Source organism: Hyperoodon ampullatus, assembly GCF_949752795.1.
Source record: "Hyperoodon ampullatus genome assembly, chromosome: 12".
NCBI lineage: Eukaryota > Metazoa > Chordata > Mammalia > Artiodactyla > Ziphiidae > Hyperoodon > Hyperoodon ampullatus.
The window spans coordinates 76,927,668-76,945,355 of NC_136925.1; the positions used below are offsets into that span (position 1 = coordinate 76,927,668).

Here is a 17,688-nt window from a genome sequence, read left to right on the forward strand (position 1 = left end):
TACCATTGGAATGAAGATGACCAGCCACTAACTTTTGAATATCATTCTGATGTGGTTATCTTTTGGTCAGTTGCAATAAATATTTACAAATCGCTACAATTTTTAAAAAATTATAAAATTATTTTGGGGGTGACATTTTGAGAACTATAACTTTCTAGAATAAAATCTGTCTTAATATTTCCTTCTGATTATTATCTCCCTGGAAATCAAGAACCTGGAGCCATAACTTTTGTCAGCCTTGTCCCTTTACAGTCAAGAATTTCTTTCTTACATAGTAGAGTTCCTAGCTTTGAAATGAGTAGAAATTTTTCACGATGAAAAGAAATATTAGAACCATATTGCCTACGATTTATACTTTTACTGCAATAAAATAACATATATATAAAATAAATAAAATACCATATAATATAACATACCAATACCAATAAAATACCATATAAATAGAATACTATATATATATATATATATATACATACACACACAGACACACACACACACACACACATATATATACACACACACACACACACACACACACACATACGGTGTGGGTAAGTGGAGGTTAGAAATAGGATTTATTCTGAGTGCTAAAAAATTGTAATAGTACTTTTTCAAAACATGAATGGCATTCCTGATACATATCCAAAAGATTATAATGCCAGCTTTCAAGACCCCATGTGAGTTTGGTCATCCTCATTGTCAATGATGTATGCAGAAGGAATGAATATCTGGCAATATAAATATTAACCATACCTGGGTGGGAGATTAGTATGAATTTAATTTAGTGTTTGTTGCTTCACTGTGAATCAAAGGAAATGAACCACTTTTTCTTTCTGTAACGCCTGGCTTATTAGGAACACATGCAAATAACTTGCCTGATAAATTAGTTCCATGTAATTACAAATATCAAATAAATATAAGCTGAAAGTTTCACTATAATTTAAAGTAATGGCTCCCTTGGTCCAAGAATGAGAATGAATATGTAGAAAAAGAATTCATGCTATTTCTCTGTATAGAGTGCAGTATTTATTAGGAAGGAAGGAAGAAAGGAAGGAAGGGAGAGAAAAAAGCTGACTCACAGAATATATTTTATGTTAGAAATTAGTCACATTCTTCCTACTATTCTGTTTTCCATATAGACAATAGAAATTCAGGGATACTGGAAATCTACAAAATCTATCAAGCCCTACTTATTTCCTTTTTTTCTACATACATTATCAAATCTTCATAAAGATTAAAAAATATTATATATAAATTATATATATAATCCAGAGTCCCATATGATATTTCTAAGTTCCTTAAAGCACAAGAAATGAATAAAATTTTTCTTGTGATAAAATAGGTACCTCTAAGGCATCTGATATGAAAGCAAAAAAGTAAAGTCTATGGAAATTGACATTAATAAATAAGAATATCTTAAGAAAAGTCAAATTACTAAAAATAAACTTAACAATGAGAAAATTCAGTGAATAGTGGATGTGAAATAGAGTATGGCCATTCTACATTTCACAATGCAATCACCAATTTAATTCATCCCATAATTTAACAACTTAGCAAAAATATCTCACTCTTGTTGTTCTTGCTTTTTCTCTGTCATGTCAGTAACATGTTCTTATACTCAGAAATCCTCAAATATAGTTACATGTGAGCTCATTCAAATTCAAAACATCAACTTTTAAAAAATGCTGTCTTTGAGATACTCTTTGGAAACAGATGAGATACATGTCACTCCTAGAACCTTAAAATGCTGCAGATAGAGGCTTGCAGAATGGCTAGTATGCACTTTAACAGCTGAAGACTTTTCTGGTTATTTCAGAAATTCAGTGGAACAAATAACCTTTCAAATGGTTACACTGTAAGTAAATATCAACATCTAAATCCCAATAATGTGATTGGATTTATCAAGAAGATGAAAAATATTCACAGTTCTTAGAATATTGGAACTGAAAAAGTATATAGATCATCTAATCCAAACCTCCTGATGTTATAAATGGGGAAATTGTAGGCCAGAAATGTATTTTTTATTGTATGCTTTTTTCCGAATATAAAATATATAATTGTGAGAGTCTTTTCAAATGCCTAGTTTCCAAATAGAGTTTTTAAAAATTGTGACTAAAGAAAAAGATAGATAATTATATTTTATGTAAACTCTACTATGTGTAAATTTAATTTAAAATATCAGCAGATAAAGGGAAACTTTATAATTAAGTAAGAATAGCAAATATAATATAAAATCTTAATTATTTAGATGGCTCATTTATTTGGTCAGATCCTACCACTGACCAGCTGAATTTCCCTGTGGAAATCTCTGAAACTGTCTATACTTCAATGTCCTTATATGTAAGAATGGTCGTAACTATAGTGTCTAACACTTATTTTGATGTGAATGTGATACATAATTATCCATGTAAAATACATAGCACAGTGCCAGGAAACTGGCTAATAATACTAGTGTAAGCCACTTAGTGAGGTTTTACTGTTTTCATCTCCTCTATTCTCTTTCCCCCAAGAAGTTGAATTATAGCTCTTGTAATGAAAAGTTTAAACGAATGAACTAATGCTGCTAAAAGGGATCGTAAAGTTGGTCTATCCCAACATTTCTCAACCTTGGCTCTAGTGACATTTTGGGCCAGATAATTCTCTGTTGTGAGGGGATGCACATTGCAGGATGTTTAGCAGCATCCCTGTCTTCTACCCACTAGATGCCAGTATCACCCACCCATCTCCAGTTGTGACAGCCAAAATATCTCCAGACATTGTCTCCCCAAGTAAAACAATCAGTTGAAAACCGTTAGGGTAAATATCAGTTGAGAACCACTGATCTAACCTGACCAATGATGTTTAATAGATGAAGAAACATCAAGGTCCAAATTAGTCATGTCCTTAAAGCACCACCTGAGAGTTGGAACTAGACCCCAGGTATTCTGACTTTAGACTAGATCTCCTCTGAACTATCACACTGATTTCTCAAATAAAGCTTTAGTCTGCACTGCTAACCAGTTACAAAGAATAAGACTCAATATTAAGGGAAGATAAGAGGAAAGCAAAATTCTTCAACCCTGATTTTATTTCAAGCTTCTCTTTCAGAGAAACGATCTTCAGCCTGAAACATTATTAAGAAAGAATTGAAGACCAGTAAAGGTGAAGATATTGTTAGAGAACATTCAGAAATGAGGTCGAATCTCCTGGAGATCTTAAAACACTAAGAGAACTTGTAAATGAAGCACAATTAATGAAACACAAATCATCATTTCAAAGGCAAAGGAGTTATGAAAACTACAAAGACTGTAGCTTTGCACTAATTGTTTTTAGAACCTAGATCAGATTATTAAAGTGTATTTTGAGAGCACTTAGAAAGGAAACATTAACCTCTAGGAGGTGAGATAAGTTCTCAAGAATTAGTTACAAGACAAATTTTATTTTCTTAAAGGACAGAGAAATCAGGTACCCCAGTATCAATAGTGTTTTTAACAAGAGATTTGATGAGCTCTTGTTAATTTCTACACTTCTATCCTATATTGAATTATGATCTGAATATAATGGTACAGCTTTGATTCCCACCTGAAGGGTCCCAATCAATGGAGAAATGCTCAATAACCTATGATCGGGTAAGGAGTCAAACGTACTAGAAGAGTGAGATAAAAACAAAAACTATAGTAGTTACTAGAAGAAAAACTTTAGTCCAAAAATCCAATTATAGAAAGATAGAATGTGAGTGATAACAGATGTGAAAAAAGTCATAAAGATTTTATTTCATGAACCAACAATATGACCACATATGACCATAATATGGCCATATCAACTCTTGCAATTATAAATAATCACATCAATAGAATTTTGGTTTCTAGAACCAAAGAAATATTAGCCTCACTCTAATAGACAACACACTTCAGGAATGAAATAAGCAAAATAGATTGTGTTCAGAGATGAACAACCAAGAAGGCAAAAGGAGTTAAAATTCCTTAATATGACAAATGGATGAAATAAGTGCACATGATTACCTGGGAAATGGAAGGCTCAGACGGCACAAGATAGTTATCTTCATATACTTAAAGGGATGTGAGCAGGGAATTGGACTTACCAATACGACTCCAATAATTAAAGCCAATGGGTGGAAGCTACAGGGAAAGGGATTGCAATACAACCAAAGAAAGAATTTTCTAAGCTTTGAGATACTAGGATTCCCTTGTTACTGGAAGTCTTGAATGTCCAAACATCAGCATTTTGCCTACATAAAAGGGGATGTTACAAGAACTCAAGTGTTAAGATTTGATGTTTAGGGAATCAAAACAAATGACTCTTTCATAAGTTTTTTAGTTTTTACAAGTTCTACTGAGTTCCTATAGAAAGTGCTAAGATGTGGTCCATTAAAAAATAGCTTTTAGACAAATGTTCAGAAATGTTGCATATCTTATTTTGGTCATGGGGACTGATACTTGGATCAGCATTTTAAAGGCTTTGAAAAGCCCTATTATATTTGTGTGTGTGTGTGTGTGTGTGTGTGTGTGCTGCAGTTAGTCCTGTATATATACTTGCATCTAGTCCTTTAAGCTAAAGTCCTCAAATTTATCTGAGCACAGTTTCAGTTTTTCAAGAGACACGTTGTAACATCTCACAGAATTGTTTCCTCTAAGTATTTCAAAAAGCCCACTGTAGATCATTAGTCCCAGTTATGGACAAATCTGTTCCAAATCCAATATTTTACTAGAATAAATGGCAATGTCCCATTATTTCAGGCATTAACAAGACTTCTAAAATTTGATTATCAATCTCTTATTCTCACTCATTCAAAATATATGGTCTAAATACAAACAAGATATTGAAACTTCATATCTCTGAAAATAGAACAGGTTGTGTTTTGTTTGGGTTTTCACTTTTGTTTTGCTTTGTTTTGAAGCCTGTCACTTTCTGGTTACAATTCTAAAGGAGAAAATCTTTTAAAAGTGATCTATAGTCAACTGTGAGAAGCATGCCAAAGGTTAAATAATTACAATCTTTCTTGTGAAAGAATGCAAGATAGAAGCCAAGCCACCTGGGTTCTGGTGCCAGGCTGCTGATAACCAGCTGTGTGGACTTGGCATCCCATGCTAATGGCTGCCAAGGGGATCTCTTCATAAGCAGGACTTTCCCAGCTTCTGTCGATGGCCAGTGAATTAGGGCTCATTTCTGGGCTTGATTAATTACCCTTATTCAGAGTCTGGGGGCTAGCTTCTTGCAGTGAACAACAAAAGTAACCACCAAAGCTTCCTTTTGTGAAAGAATGTATTATATTGAACAAAAAATTCATATTAAAAGCAGAAGGAAGCATATGGCATATTGAGTCTGGATCCTTTGAACTACCAGATTATTCCACCTCTCCTTGAATTCTCCTTCACTGAAGTGTGACCCCTTGTTATACTCTAGATCCCAATACGTTTGATTCTGGCAATCGAACCTGGAAGAAGGGATGAGTTCTCCATTATTTAGGTAAATGGAGATCTTTACCTATGAGTCATCCACTCCCAAAGTTTTTTTGTGTGGCTCTGTTATTACGGCTTCTGTAATGAATGGGATTTTGAAGTCTATTACTGGCTGAAACACTAATCAGCTTCAGAAGTACCCAAGTCTGGTACTGGCTTCAACTGTAACTTTGGATGATATCACAAATAGGACAGAGAAAATGGAAGTGGAAGAGAGTGCTGCAAAGAGCAAAAATAAAAATATTAAATGGGCTTTTCTCAACCGATACTCTTGGGCCTGTCACTTCCCCTCTCAAGACCTCTATTTCCTCCCATAGATTAATGAAATGGGAAAAGGCAATCTTTTAAACTCCTTCCAGGGATAGGAAGCACATGTCAATCATTGTATGGATAGAGATTAAAAGTGCTTTAAATAAGCTTCAGTTTGAACCTAAAAACTTTTCAAAACTTTATTTTTCAAAATAGGCTAAAAAATAGCCCAAGGGGATTTACTAGTTGACTTTCTGGGAAAAATAACAGTTTAAGAAGCTCTTGAAAAAATTGGAAAGCTGATGGTAGATGAAAATATTTTATCTATGTCAAATGTTAACTTTACTGAATCTATAATGGTACTGTGGTACTGTCAGGAAAGAAGCCCAGTCTTAGAAAATGGCAGAGAGTAGCAAGTTTCCAAAAGAGTTATCTCAGCAACTGAGCAGTTCAGCTTATTAGGACTCTCTTGGTGACAAAAATAGACAATGTGACCCAGTGGTTCCGAGAAAACAGTTTACTACTCACAGCAGAGCAAACAGTAGGAGCATCAACACAGGAGTGCTGGTTGCCTTGCCCCCATGTCCCATGGAGTGACACAATAGACCCTGATTGTCACTATGCACACAGTTGATTGCACCACAAATGACAAGCCCAGAGCTAGCGCTTCACCACCTTTTGTAGCAAGCAGTAAACAAAGCAATCTTCCTCCTGTAAGAGCAAGGAATTGCAAATTGGTCCTACTGTGGTCCTTATGTGGTTTGGCAGTAAAGGGTCTTACTTGACTATGTGGCTATAGAAAGTACTTGGAGTCAGAAGATAGTAAGGCCTTGCAGCTCAGCTCAGTCAGCAAGAAGGTACAGGGATACCTGATGAACTGCCTCTCACAGTAATGCACCTGTCAGCTCCACTTATTCTTGGCGGAGTTCAATTTTCATAGGATTATGCCACCCCATCAGCAATTTGGATTAGACATACTGATAGAGGCTAGGACCGAATCTTTAAAGATTAGGGTTATTGTCCATAGAATCCCTATCAACAGGATCAGGTCAATCTGCACTTTTGACCTCAGCCATGTACTCCCAGATCACAGACTGAATAGATTAAGTCCCAGAGAGGGCTAACAGGTCTTACTGCAGATAATCACGTAGCTTCTTTCTCATGATGTGCACGGATTGCACCACAGTATTGTAATTGACAGTATGAATGCAAACACAACAGGAGTGGTTGGCAACCATACTTATCGGAATGTAGTCAAAGGCCAATCAGTGACTCATTTACAGTCAGGGAGTTTAGCCTGACCTGTTGATTTCCTATGGCATATTCCACCTCATTGGCTATGGTAGCTAAAGTCGAGGATGAGTGCCTGGCCTATCTCTAGAAAGTGGACTCTGATGCCAGGGAACAATACTCACACTACTGTATGACACAGGGATTCATGTATCCTTTGGGTAGCACAGTCTTCTTTATTTCAGGGCCTAACGAAAGGAATGGGATCCAAGGAGTGGTGTCATTGCCAATAATTGCAGGGGGTCAAAGAGGCACTAAGCCTCCCGCCCCCATGCCTAGTAGAGAGATATCCTGTAGCACTCTCTCTCCCATGTAACAAACATATAACTGAAGGGGACAGGTTATTCCAATTCTAGAGTTGTTGCTAAACTTGATTTGGATCACAATTACATTGATTTGGATAATCCATAGGAGCAGGGTCACCAAATAGTTGTGGCCTTGATAGCCACATATGGCATGACCCAAGGGCACTCAGGTATCAGGGGAAGCTTAGGAATTGGTATGAGCTTACATGAAACAAGATTGCCTCTATCTGTGTGTGCTTGTACATGTACAAGGTTTTCACATTTAGGAGCTGCATTAGGCATAACTGAAGACCAGCCAAACCCACATGAGTTTCTCTGACCTCACAGCACATACACCAGCGTGATAAACCCTGCAGTAGGTCAGTTTGGCAATCAGAGCTGTTTCGTGTCCAGTGGACCATGTGATTGCTTTGCCAGTCTGCAGGGCTGGAATCTGAAGACAAAGAGAGCATTAATCCTTTCCCCCTCCCAGCAACTTCAAAGCCTAAGATATTCCTGCCGCAGCTGAAGTGGGGAATGGTGCCAGGAAGGCTCCTAGGGATACCCCTCCTCTTACAGAAATCTGTGGTTCAAAAAGCTCCAGGGCTGGGCTGCTCTTGCAGTGCCTCCAGTGTTGCATGCTGCTTGGGTCCTCAGCAAAATTTGACAGATTATCTGATGAACTTGCAGACAACTAAATGCGTACATAGACAAGGCACACATCGTCTCCAATAGCTAGACAGTGAAATGAAGTGCTGAGCTATGTTTCTGGTAATGGGGAGTCATAGTGCAAAGAATATTTTCTTTATTGCCTCTGGAATCCACTTCTGAGTCATGGGCCACCCAAGATTTTGACAGCCGAGGTGCTTCATTCACCCTCTAAGAGCATAACCTTCCTCAGTCCTTCGTCAGTTCTGGGTCTAACAGTTGCTCTGTCTGTAGATCGAAATGCCCCTGGGCTTGCTTCCTTTCCCCCTCACTAAGGATCTATAAGTTGGTGTTCACTGTAGGGACATATTGACCTCTGAATGTTCCTGGTTGTGACTTAAGACTGAATGCATTTGTGCTTTCCTCCATGGTGGAGCCTAGAGTGCTCTCCTAGTCCCCTAGTCCACAGGAGAGCAAGCAGCAATCACGGCACCCCTTGGGAAGCTGCTTAGATGTTTTCCCTCACCACTCAGCCTCCATCCATCAATTCAACTCATGTTTATCAACAGGTAGGACAGGGTGGACCATTCACTCCCTGTCTCTTCACCACATGGGCCAGAACATTTGCCACTAGCTCCCAAGGAGTTTCTTCACCTCCTCAAATCTCATCCATGAGCCCTTGTCTTTTCTCTTTCAAAAAGTCATCATCCATCTTGACACACTGCTTGTTGTACAGTTTGGGAAGAATCTCATCCTCTTAGAAGATGACAAGAAGTAACAAGACTCCAAAGGAGATGACTGAGCAAGCAAACAGATTGTCTCGCCACAAGTCCATAGGAGCCCAAAGTAGATAAAAATACTTAGGTTATTATAGCACAGTGAACGGTAGAAACTTTAGCTTGGTAGATTCTCCCTGCTCCCAAGTCCCATGGGGTGATGCGATGGGACCAGATGGTGGCTGCACACACAATGGATTGAGTTACAGTCAAGGAACCCATAGCTAAAATCTCAGTCCCTTTGGCAGCAAGCAATAAACCAACCTCCCAGGAGTAAGCAGTCCACAGTGATCAATGCTGTGGTCACCTTGACCTACTTAATCGCCTAAGTTACCATGGTAGGAACTGTTCAGGGTCAGAGACGGGTTAGCCTTACAGTTTGGTACAGTCAGCATGGATGCACAGGGGCATCCAGGGCTCATACTGCCTCTTCCACAGCGATCACATAGTGATCGCTCCATTCCTTATTCTTAGGAAATGTATATTGAAATATTGAGGGATCAACTTAGCATCAAATGGTTCAATAAGATAATGTGTGTGTGTGTCTGTGTGTGTGTGTCTTTGTGTCTGTTTGGAAGGAGAAAAAAAAAGAAGAGAAAGCAAATGGTATAGTGAAAGGGGTACAATCTTAACAGTAGGTGAATCTGGGTAAAGGGTACACACATGTTCTTTGTACCATTCTAATTCTTACACTTTTCCTGAAGTTTGAAAGTTACCAAAATAAAGTTAAAGGAAAACAATCCTCATGCCTTTACACTTAAAAACACCTCCTTTTTTCTCAACAAAAATGTTAACAACCAGGACACAGCAATTATCTGTTAATTATAAAACTTGTTTCATGTCCATAATCCTCCTCCCTTATTTGAAAATATCAAGCCATAATTTTGTGTGTGAACAAATGTCCCATTTTTGCTCAGCAGATACGCTAGCTTTACAGTGGAGGTGGGGATGGGAAATCTCTGAACTTCAAATCAGTTGCTTCAGAAAAAAGAATCCACTGATTTGGAGAATTGGGTGAAATATAAAATTTCTTTACCTAGAAATAAAGAACGTAAACAGTACTACAAAAAGAGGTGTTGTTTTCTTTTGAAAGTTTGGTCAAATCATGAATAATTTGAAGACAAGGAGGGAAGAGAGTCAAGGACAGAGGGAAACAGAGTTTGGGTTAAAATACGTTTTTTCAAGAACCCATCAATAACATCTCTTTCATGACTAGTGTATAGTTCCTATTCATTAGTGTGTACAAATGCAGTAGCATATTCATAATGACCCAGGAGATTAATTAACATCTTGATATTTAGGAAAAACTCTGAGAGTTGCAGGTGAAAGTATACATGAAGTTTCTCAATATAATTCTGACACATAGAAGATGCCCAATAAATGTGCACTGCAACCCTCTCTGAAACATTCACTGTCTTTGCTCTTTCTCGTCTTTCAGCTAGAAAACCTGGAAGCAGAAACCACTCCACTACCCTAACTGGGTCTCATGCCATTCAGACCCTCACTGAGCTTAGAAGCCACCATCTATGTGGAAGCAGGTCACTGCAAGAATGTTGGAAAGCTCTGGTTTCCTAGGAAAGTGCCTGCTCTGAGTCATCAAAACTCCTTCCTCTCTGGCCACTCCATTCTGCACATGAGAGGGACAACCAAACTAAGTCAAGCACTAGGAAGGAAAGAACCAAAGCACACTGAGTTTGCTCATGTACATAATCACAAGGAAGATGCCCAAAGGGACCGAAACGTGCTGTGGTATGTGCATTGAGGTTACCATCGAAGATGGCCCTTCTGCATGTAATATTGTTTTCAAGCAAACATTTAGTCTCATCAAAGAAAAACCATTAATTATTAACTTCACTGTAGTAACATGTAAAGTAAATGCTACCTCTGATCAAAGCAACTGAGGTGGAATTCCAAGACTTTCCAGTCTTCTGTAAGAGAATACTTTGCTCTATTTTGACCTTTAATGTTAACCTTAAAATTATCTTCAGTTAAGACATAACTTCCATCTTCATGTCTTGTTTTGTATTTTTTTAAAAAATAACATCTCTTAGAAATTAACATGAAAGGTCATCTGAAACCCAGTAACGTGTCGGCTGCAGAAAGGTTGTTCTTGTGCACTGTGAGTCCTTCCTGAGAGTCATAATGGGAGATTTTCCACTCTTAGGCTTTCAGTGGTTTGCTTCCCAGTTTTACCTGTGCAGTTTCTTTGCTCCCATCCAAGTGTTCGAAAAGGTAATATTGGGTCAATGAGCTCATCACTTCACTTTATCCCTGCAGGAAGTCAAGCACTAAAGTGTACTCTTTATTTCTCAATAATTTCTCCTTACTACATGCTCCCTTTACATTGTATTTTCTTTTTTTAAAACTCTGCTCAGAATACTTATGCCTTTTGAATCAGCAAGATAAAATGACAGATGTTTTTTGTTGATTTTCAGAACAGTTTAAACTTTTTTAAAAAATATGGATCCAGTCAGCTTAATCTCAAAATAGAAAGATTCAAATGACCGTGGAGAAAAATGGGTGATGTACTTTTCACTCCTCTGTAGTTACCTGGACATGAAATGTTAACAATGACCCAAGAATATTTTCCTGAATATTATGTTTCTATAATGTCATCACCAATACGTTGGTCTTTTTGATCTTTGCTAAATGTCAAGGTTTCCTTTGTAAAATGTCAGTCTTCTAAGTAGTTTCTCTAAGACAATTCATCTCTTTGGTTTTCTGTGGCATGAAATACAGTAGAGATTTGGCAATCACCCATTTTATTTGACCTATATAGACAATCAAATTAGATGGCCCACGCCCTAAAGCTCTCCACTTTGACCTTTGTCTGCATTGATTAAATGAATCAAGTACACTGTAGTTTTCTTTGAAGACACAGTAGAAAACAGGGTGTCAGCTTCCCTTATAAGAATATTCCTGAATCTACAATCTGCCAGTAGTCTCAACCTTACAATCTGCGTTCATTCTTCAATCTAACAAGGCACAAATATGCACCAGATAAACAAAGGCAATGTTTCAGGGAGACAGCTGTCATGGATTGGAATAAATGAATTTATTGTCTCAGATCCTATAGGTTGTAGTTATGTGGATCCAACCCACATCTCTGTTGGATGAGAAAAAAACACAAAACAAAGGATAAGTGTTTTAGTGTTTCCTTCTGATGAAGTCTTATATTTGCCTCTAACAATCACCATTTCTCAAATATAATGTCCAGAATGGATATGCATTATTTTTAAATTTTTTACATTTCCTGATCAAAATAATTAAAACCAGGACTGTGAAAAGATTTAGAAAGTCAAATAAATGCATTTGTTTATATACATTATATACATATATACATTATATACATATATACACTACTATAGCTTCCACAAGTAAAAGGGGTGATTCAAACAAAACACAATAAGGGAGAATGAAATATTTGTATATAAGTCACTGGGGAGGAAAGTTCTTATTTTTAATGGGCCATAATAACATGAGTTTTCTCAAGGGATTACATAGTACAGCTTTCTGCTCATAAGGCTGTTTCTCAGTAATCATTATTTCTGCCTAATGACCAGCTCTTAGTTAAGACATTCTAAAGTGAATAATACAGTAGTGTGTTTTTTATATTTTTCATTCAAAATCATTTTTTTATTTTCATGGAAACATTTCTCCTGTTCTTTTTTTTTATTTTTATTGGCATATAGTTGATTTATAATGTATTAGTTTCAGGTGTACAGCAAAGTGAATCAGTTGTACATATAACTACTCCTTTTTATCATAAATTTGCTAGAACTACATTGCAATTCCGTGGCAAATAGAGAAGTAACAGCCCGGACTCATTTGGATGAGCTAAAGCTTCTTATGAAATCAAGATTAAGAAAATGTAATGTTCTGCCTTGTTCTTTGTTCTTTTATTCTTTTATTTCACCCTTGTCCTTATGCATGGAATTTCTTCCTCATTTGGCATTTCAGTAATGACGACTCTAGATACAAAATGGAAGTTTTGCTTCTTCACCTGATTTCTTGCTGGGGAATTTCTCATCTCTAGTACGTAGTGGCCTTTCCTCTTTGGTCTCTACCTTCACTGTTACTTTGCTCCAGCATCTTTCTCTCCCTAGAGGGAGGTGAGACTCAGCTGGAGCAAAAGTGAGCCACCAGGACTTTACTGACAATACCCCTACTCAGGGGAGGGGATCCTCGGAAGAGGATTTGATCACACGTTTGTTTTAAACTTTTGCTGTAATATTCTGGATCCACCCTAACAATCTGATGATGTCAAATAAAAGAGTTTAGTGGAGAAGCTAAAAGGTTGAGCTTCAATGTCATCAAGATCCATGTCTGAAAACATATTGTGACATTTTTTGGCTTTGTGGCTTTCAGCAACGTATTTCAGCTCTTTTACCTTCAGCCTTCTCTTAAATGTAGGGCCTATGGTAGCACCCTTATGGGGTTATGGTCAGGATCAAGTGAGGTAATGTATATAAAAATCTAGACCTACCATGTAGCAAATGCTCCCTATGTGGAGTGAAAACTGTAAATGAAAACTATCCATGTTAAAAAAAAAAAGAGAGAGAGAGAAACTTGGTGAAGTCATTGGGAATCACCTCTAATCACCTTTGGCACAAAGCCCTGAGAGGGACCTCTTTTAAGAAAACAGGAAGCACCTCAAGCAGAATTTCCTGTGATAGAATAGCATCCCAACTGTGCCATCAGAAGAACAAGACTCTTAATTTGGCCACTTGAAATACTTCTCAACATTGAAATAGACAGTTGGCAGTTTTAAAATAAAGCCATCGAAAAAACAGCTTTGAGTTGGTAAGAGAATATTCATTTCCTTAGATAATATGACATGTTTTGCTAAAACTGATATCCATTCACTTGCAAATTTCATTATTGAAAAAGCACACTTAACTTATTTAATATTACCCCCCAAAAAGATGCTAATAAAGTTCTATTTTCAGCGTTATCACAGCAGGCCCTTTATGTCTCAAGATACAGGCAAAAGTTGAAATTCAGAAGCACTGATTCAAAACCTAGTAGAGATGTGTAACTAAGGTACAAAGAAAGTACCTCTGAAAAGATTCTCTCTGACCACATTTATTATAAAGACCCCAAGGCTTTCAAAGTCCTTACTTAAGTCAGGTATACTTTTTTGTTGAATTTTATTTTATTTATTTTTTTATGCAGCAGGTTCTTATCAGTCATCAATTTTATACACATCAGTGTACACATGTCAGTACCAATCGCCCAATTCATCTCACCACCACCCCCACCCCCGGCCGCTTCCCCCACTTGGTGTCCATACGTTTGTTCTCTACATCTGTGTCTCAATTTCTGCCCTGCAAACCGGTTCATCTGTACCATTTTTCTAGGTTCCAAATATATACGTTAATATACGATGTTTTTTTTTTTCTGACTTACTTCACTCAGTATGACAGTCTCTAGATCCATCCACATCTCAACAAATGACCCAATTTCGTTCTTTTTTTTTTTTTTTTGCGGTATGCAGGCCTCTCACTGTTGTGGCCTCTCCCGTTGCGGAGCACAGGCTGCAGACGCACAGGCTCAGCGGCCATGGCTCACGGGCCCAGCCACTCCACGGCATGTGGGATCTTCCCAGACCGGGGCACGAACCCGTGTCCCCTGCATCGGCAGGCGGACTCTCAACCACTGCGCCACCAGGGAAGCCCCCTCGTTCTTTTTTATGTCTGAGTAATATTCCATTGTATATATGTACCACATCTTCTTGATCCATTCATCTGTCGATGGGCATTTAGGTTGCTTCCATGATCTGGCTATTGTGAATAGTGCTGCAGTGAACATTGGGGTGCATGTGTCTTTTTGAATTATGGTTTTCTCTGGGTACATGCCCAGTAGTGGGATTGCTGGATCATACGGTAATTCTATTTTTGGTTTTTTAAGGAACCTCCCTACTGTTCTCCATAGTGGCTGTATCAATTTACATTCTCACCAACAGTGCAAGAGGGTTCCCTTTTCTCCACACTCTCTCCAGCATTTGTTGTTTGTAGATTTTCTGATGATGCCCATTCTAACTGGTGTGAGATGATATCTCATTGTAGTTTTGATTTACATTTCTCTAATAATTAGTGATGTTGAGCAGCTTTTCATGTGCTTCTTGGCCATCTGTATGTCTTCTTTGGAGAAATATCTATTTAGGTCTTCTGCCCATTTTTTGATTGTGTTGTTTGTTTTTTTAATATTGAGCTGCATGAGCTGTTTATATATTTTGGAGATTAATCCTTTGTTCATTGGTTCGTTTGCAAATATTTTCTCCCATTCTGAGGGTTGCCTTTTCGTCTTGTTTACGGTTTCCTTTGTTGTGCAAAAGCTTTGAAGTTCATTAGGTCCCTTTTGTTTATTTTTGTTTTTATTTCCATTACTCAAGGTGGTGAATCAAAAAAGATTTATGTCAAAGACTGTTCTTCCTATGTTTTCCTCTAAGAGTTTTATAGTGTCCAGTCTTACATTTAGGTCTGTAATCCATTTTGAATTTATTTTTGTGTATGGTGTTAGGGAGTGTTCTAATTTCATTCTTTTACATGTAGCTGTCCAGTTTCCCAGCACCACTTATTGAAGAGACTGTCTTTCCTCCATCCTATATCCTTGCCTCCTTTGTCATAGATTAGTTGACCATAGGTGGGTGTGTTTATCTCTGGGCTTTCTATCCTGTTCCATTGAGCTATATTTCTGTTTTTGTGCCAGTACTATATTGTCTTGATTACTGTAGCTTTGTAGTATAGTCTGATGTCAGGGAGTCTAATTCCTCTAGCTCCGTTTTTTTCCCTCAAGACTGCTTTGGCTATTCAGGGTCTTTTGTGTTTCCATACAAATTTTAAGATTTTTTGTTCTAGTTCTGTAAAAATGCATTGGTAATTTGGTAGGGATTGCATTGAATCTGTAGATTGCTTTGGGTAGTATAGTCATTTTCACAATATTGATTCTTCCAATCCAAGAACACGGTATATCTCTCCATCTGTTTGTATCATCTTTAATTTCTTTCATCAGTGTCTTATAGTTTTCTGCATATAGGTCTTTTGTCTCCCTAGGTAGGTTTATTCCTAGGTATTTTATTCTTTTTGTTGCAGTGGTAAATGGGAGTGTTTCCTTAATTTCTCTTTCAGATTTTTCATCATTAGTGTATAGGAATGCAAGAGATTTCTGTGCATTAATTTTGTATCCTGCAACTTTACTAAATTCATTGATTAGCTCTAGTAGTCTTCTGGTGGCATCTTTAGGATCCTCTATGTATAGTATCATGTCATCTGCAAACAGTGAGAGTTTTACTTCTTCTTTTCCAATTTGTATTCCTTTTTCTTCTCTGATTGCTGTGGCTAAGACTTCCAAAACTATGTTGAATAGTAGTGGTGAGAGTGAACATCCTTGTCTTGTTCCTGATCTTAGAGGAAACGCTTTCAGTTTTTCACCATTGAGAATGATGTTTGCTGTGGGTTTGATGTATATGGCCTTTATTATGTAAGTCAAGTATATTTATGTCAAGTATATTTATATGTTCAAAAGTCAAAATAAGATCCTCTTGATAAAGCTTGGACTAAATGTTTCATTCAAAATGCATGGAAATGATAAGATGTCTGCTGCATCTCATTTAATACAATCAGTTTATACAGACCTATTCTCTGTATACTGGCACTTATCAAGATGAGGTGGCCCACAGGTGACTTTTCCAGCTTCAGCCATGAATACTGCAGGAGGTGATATTATCCCTTGGGGTTTTCCAAGCTCTACAGTGTTCTAGCCAGAGCAGACTTAGGATAGGACATGGTAGCCTCAGCTTCTTGGCTTCTTTACTGACCACATATGTCTCTGCTATGGCTGTGCAACTGCAGAAGTTGGTCATAATCAAAAACACTATCCTCTTCATAGGCTATCCACCAAAGGAAATGAGTGTCTTTAGGAATCCTTACTGCCATTATAGAAGCAACAAAATTCTTGCCTAGATTCTCAACATAATTCTTTTTTCAAGAGCCATATTGCTTGGGTTAGGCAGGGGATGGGAACAAGCATGCATCTTCATCAATGTCTTGGCTTAACCACTGTATTTTCCCTGGTGTGAGACGCTTCAGGATTCATAGTCACAGAACACGGCATCCAGATTATACTTAAAACCACTGTCGTTAGTTGCAGGAAAACAAGCTCAGGGCTCCCACTGATTCTGCATTATGGTGAGTTGTATAATTATTTCATTATATATTACAATGTAATATTAATAGAAATAAAGTGCACAATAAATGTAATGCACTTGAATCATCCTGAAACCATCCCTTCCCCCCACCCCCGGTCCGTGGAAAAACTGTCTTCCACGAAACTGGTCCTTTGTGCCAAAAAGTTGGGGACCGCTGCTGTAGAATCTATCAGACCAGAAGCAAGACCTACTGAAACCACATCCGAGTGCAGGCAGCTACACTAGATAGTTTTACAGCTCTGTGTTTCTGGAAAACCTCTGCATTTGTGACAGTAGCACAAACAGCCCTATGTTAGTGTAAAAATTTCCCAGTGTTAATCATAGCAGCTCCCAATTTTTCAATGGAAGCATAAATATGTTTACATTTTTCAGATAGTATGTCTTCTTCAGTTTTGGCTTTGAAAGAATGGTTCTTGACACATGAGTTACAAGTATATGTCTTATGAAAGAAGATACAGTTTTCACAGTAACTAAATTTGCCTCTGTCGGTACATCTCAATGATTGCACTTCTAATGATTTGCTGTCACTCAAATCTACCTCATGAATCAAACATGCTTTGCTTTTCACCCCACAGTCATGTGCATGAAGTCTAGATCAGTGCGATCAAAAAAGGGAGCGGCTATTACTTATGTTTGAGCTAATAGTATCCCATTCTTAGCAAGTCTTTATAGACTTACATTGTCTATACAGGAAAATGCATATTTGTTTAATGGTTTCAGAGAAGGAACACAGGGGTCCTTTTGGAGACAGTGAGGAAAATTCACCTTAGTAT

The 17,688-nt window shown here is 37.6% G+C and overlaps 1 protein-coding gene across 1 annotated transcript in view; it reads left to right on the plus strand.

The window, feature by feature from the left end:
- Positions 1-10,183, plus strand: part of OPRM1 (opioid receptor mu 1) — a gene marked incomplete at both ends in the record, with an annotated part of 53,968 nt that extends 43,785 nt beyond the window's left edge. The window contains one exon of the mRNA XM_079716642.1: positions 10,145-10,183. Coding sequence (XP_079572768.1) covers positions 10,145-10,183 — 39 coding nt within the window. The remainder of the gene's footprint in view (positions 1-10,144) is intronic.
- Between the last annotated feature and the right edge of the window lie 7,505 nt (positions 10,184-17,688).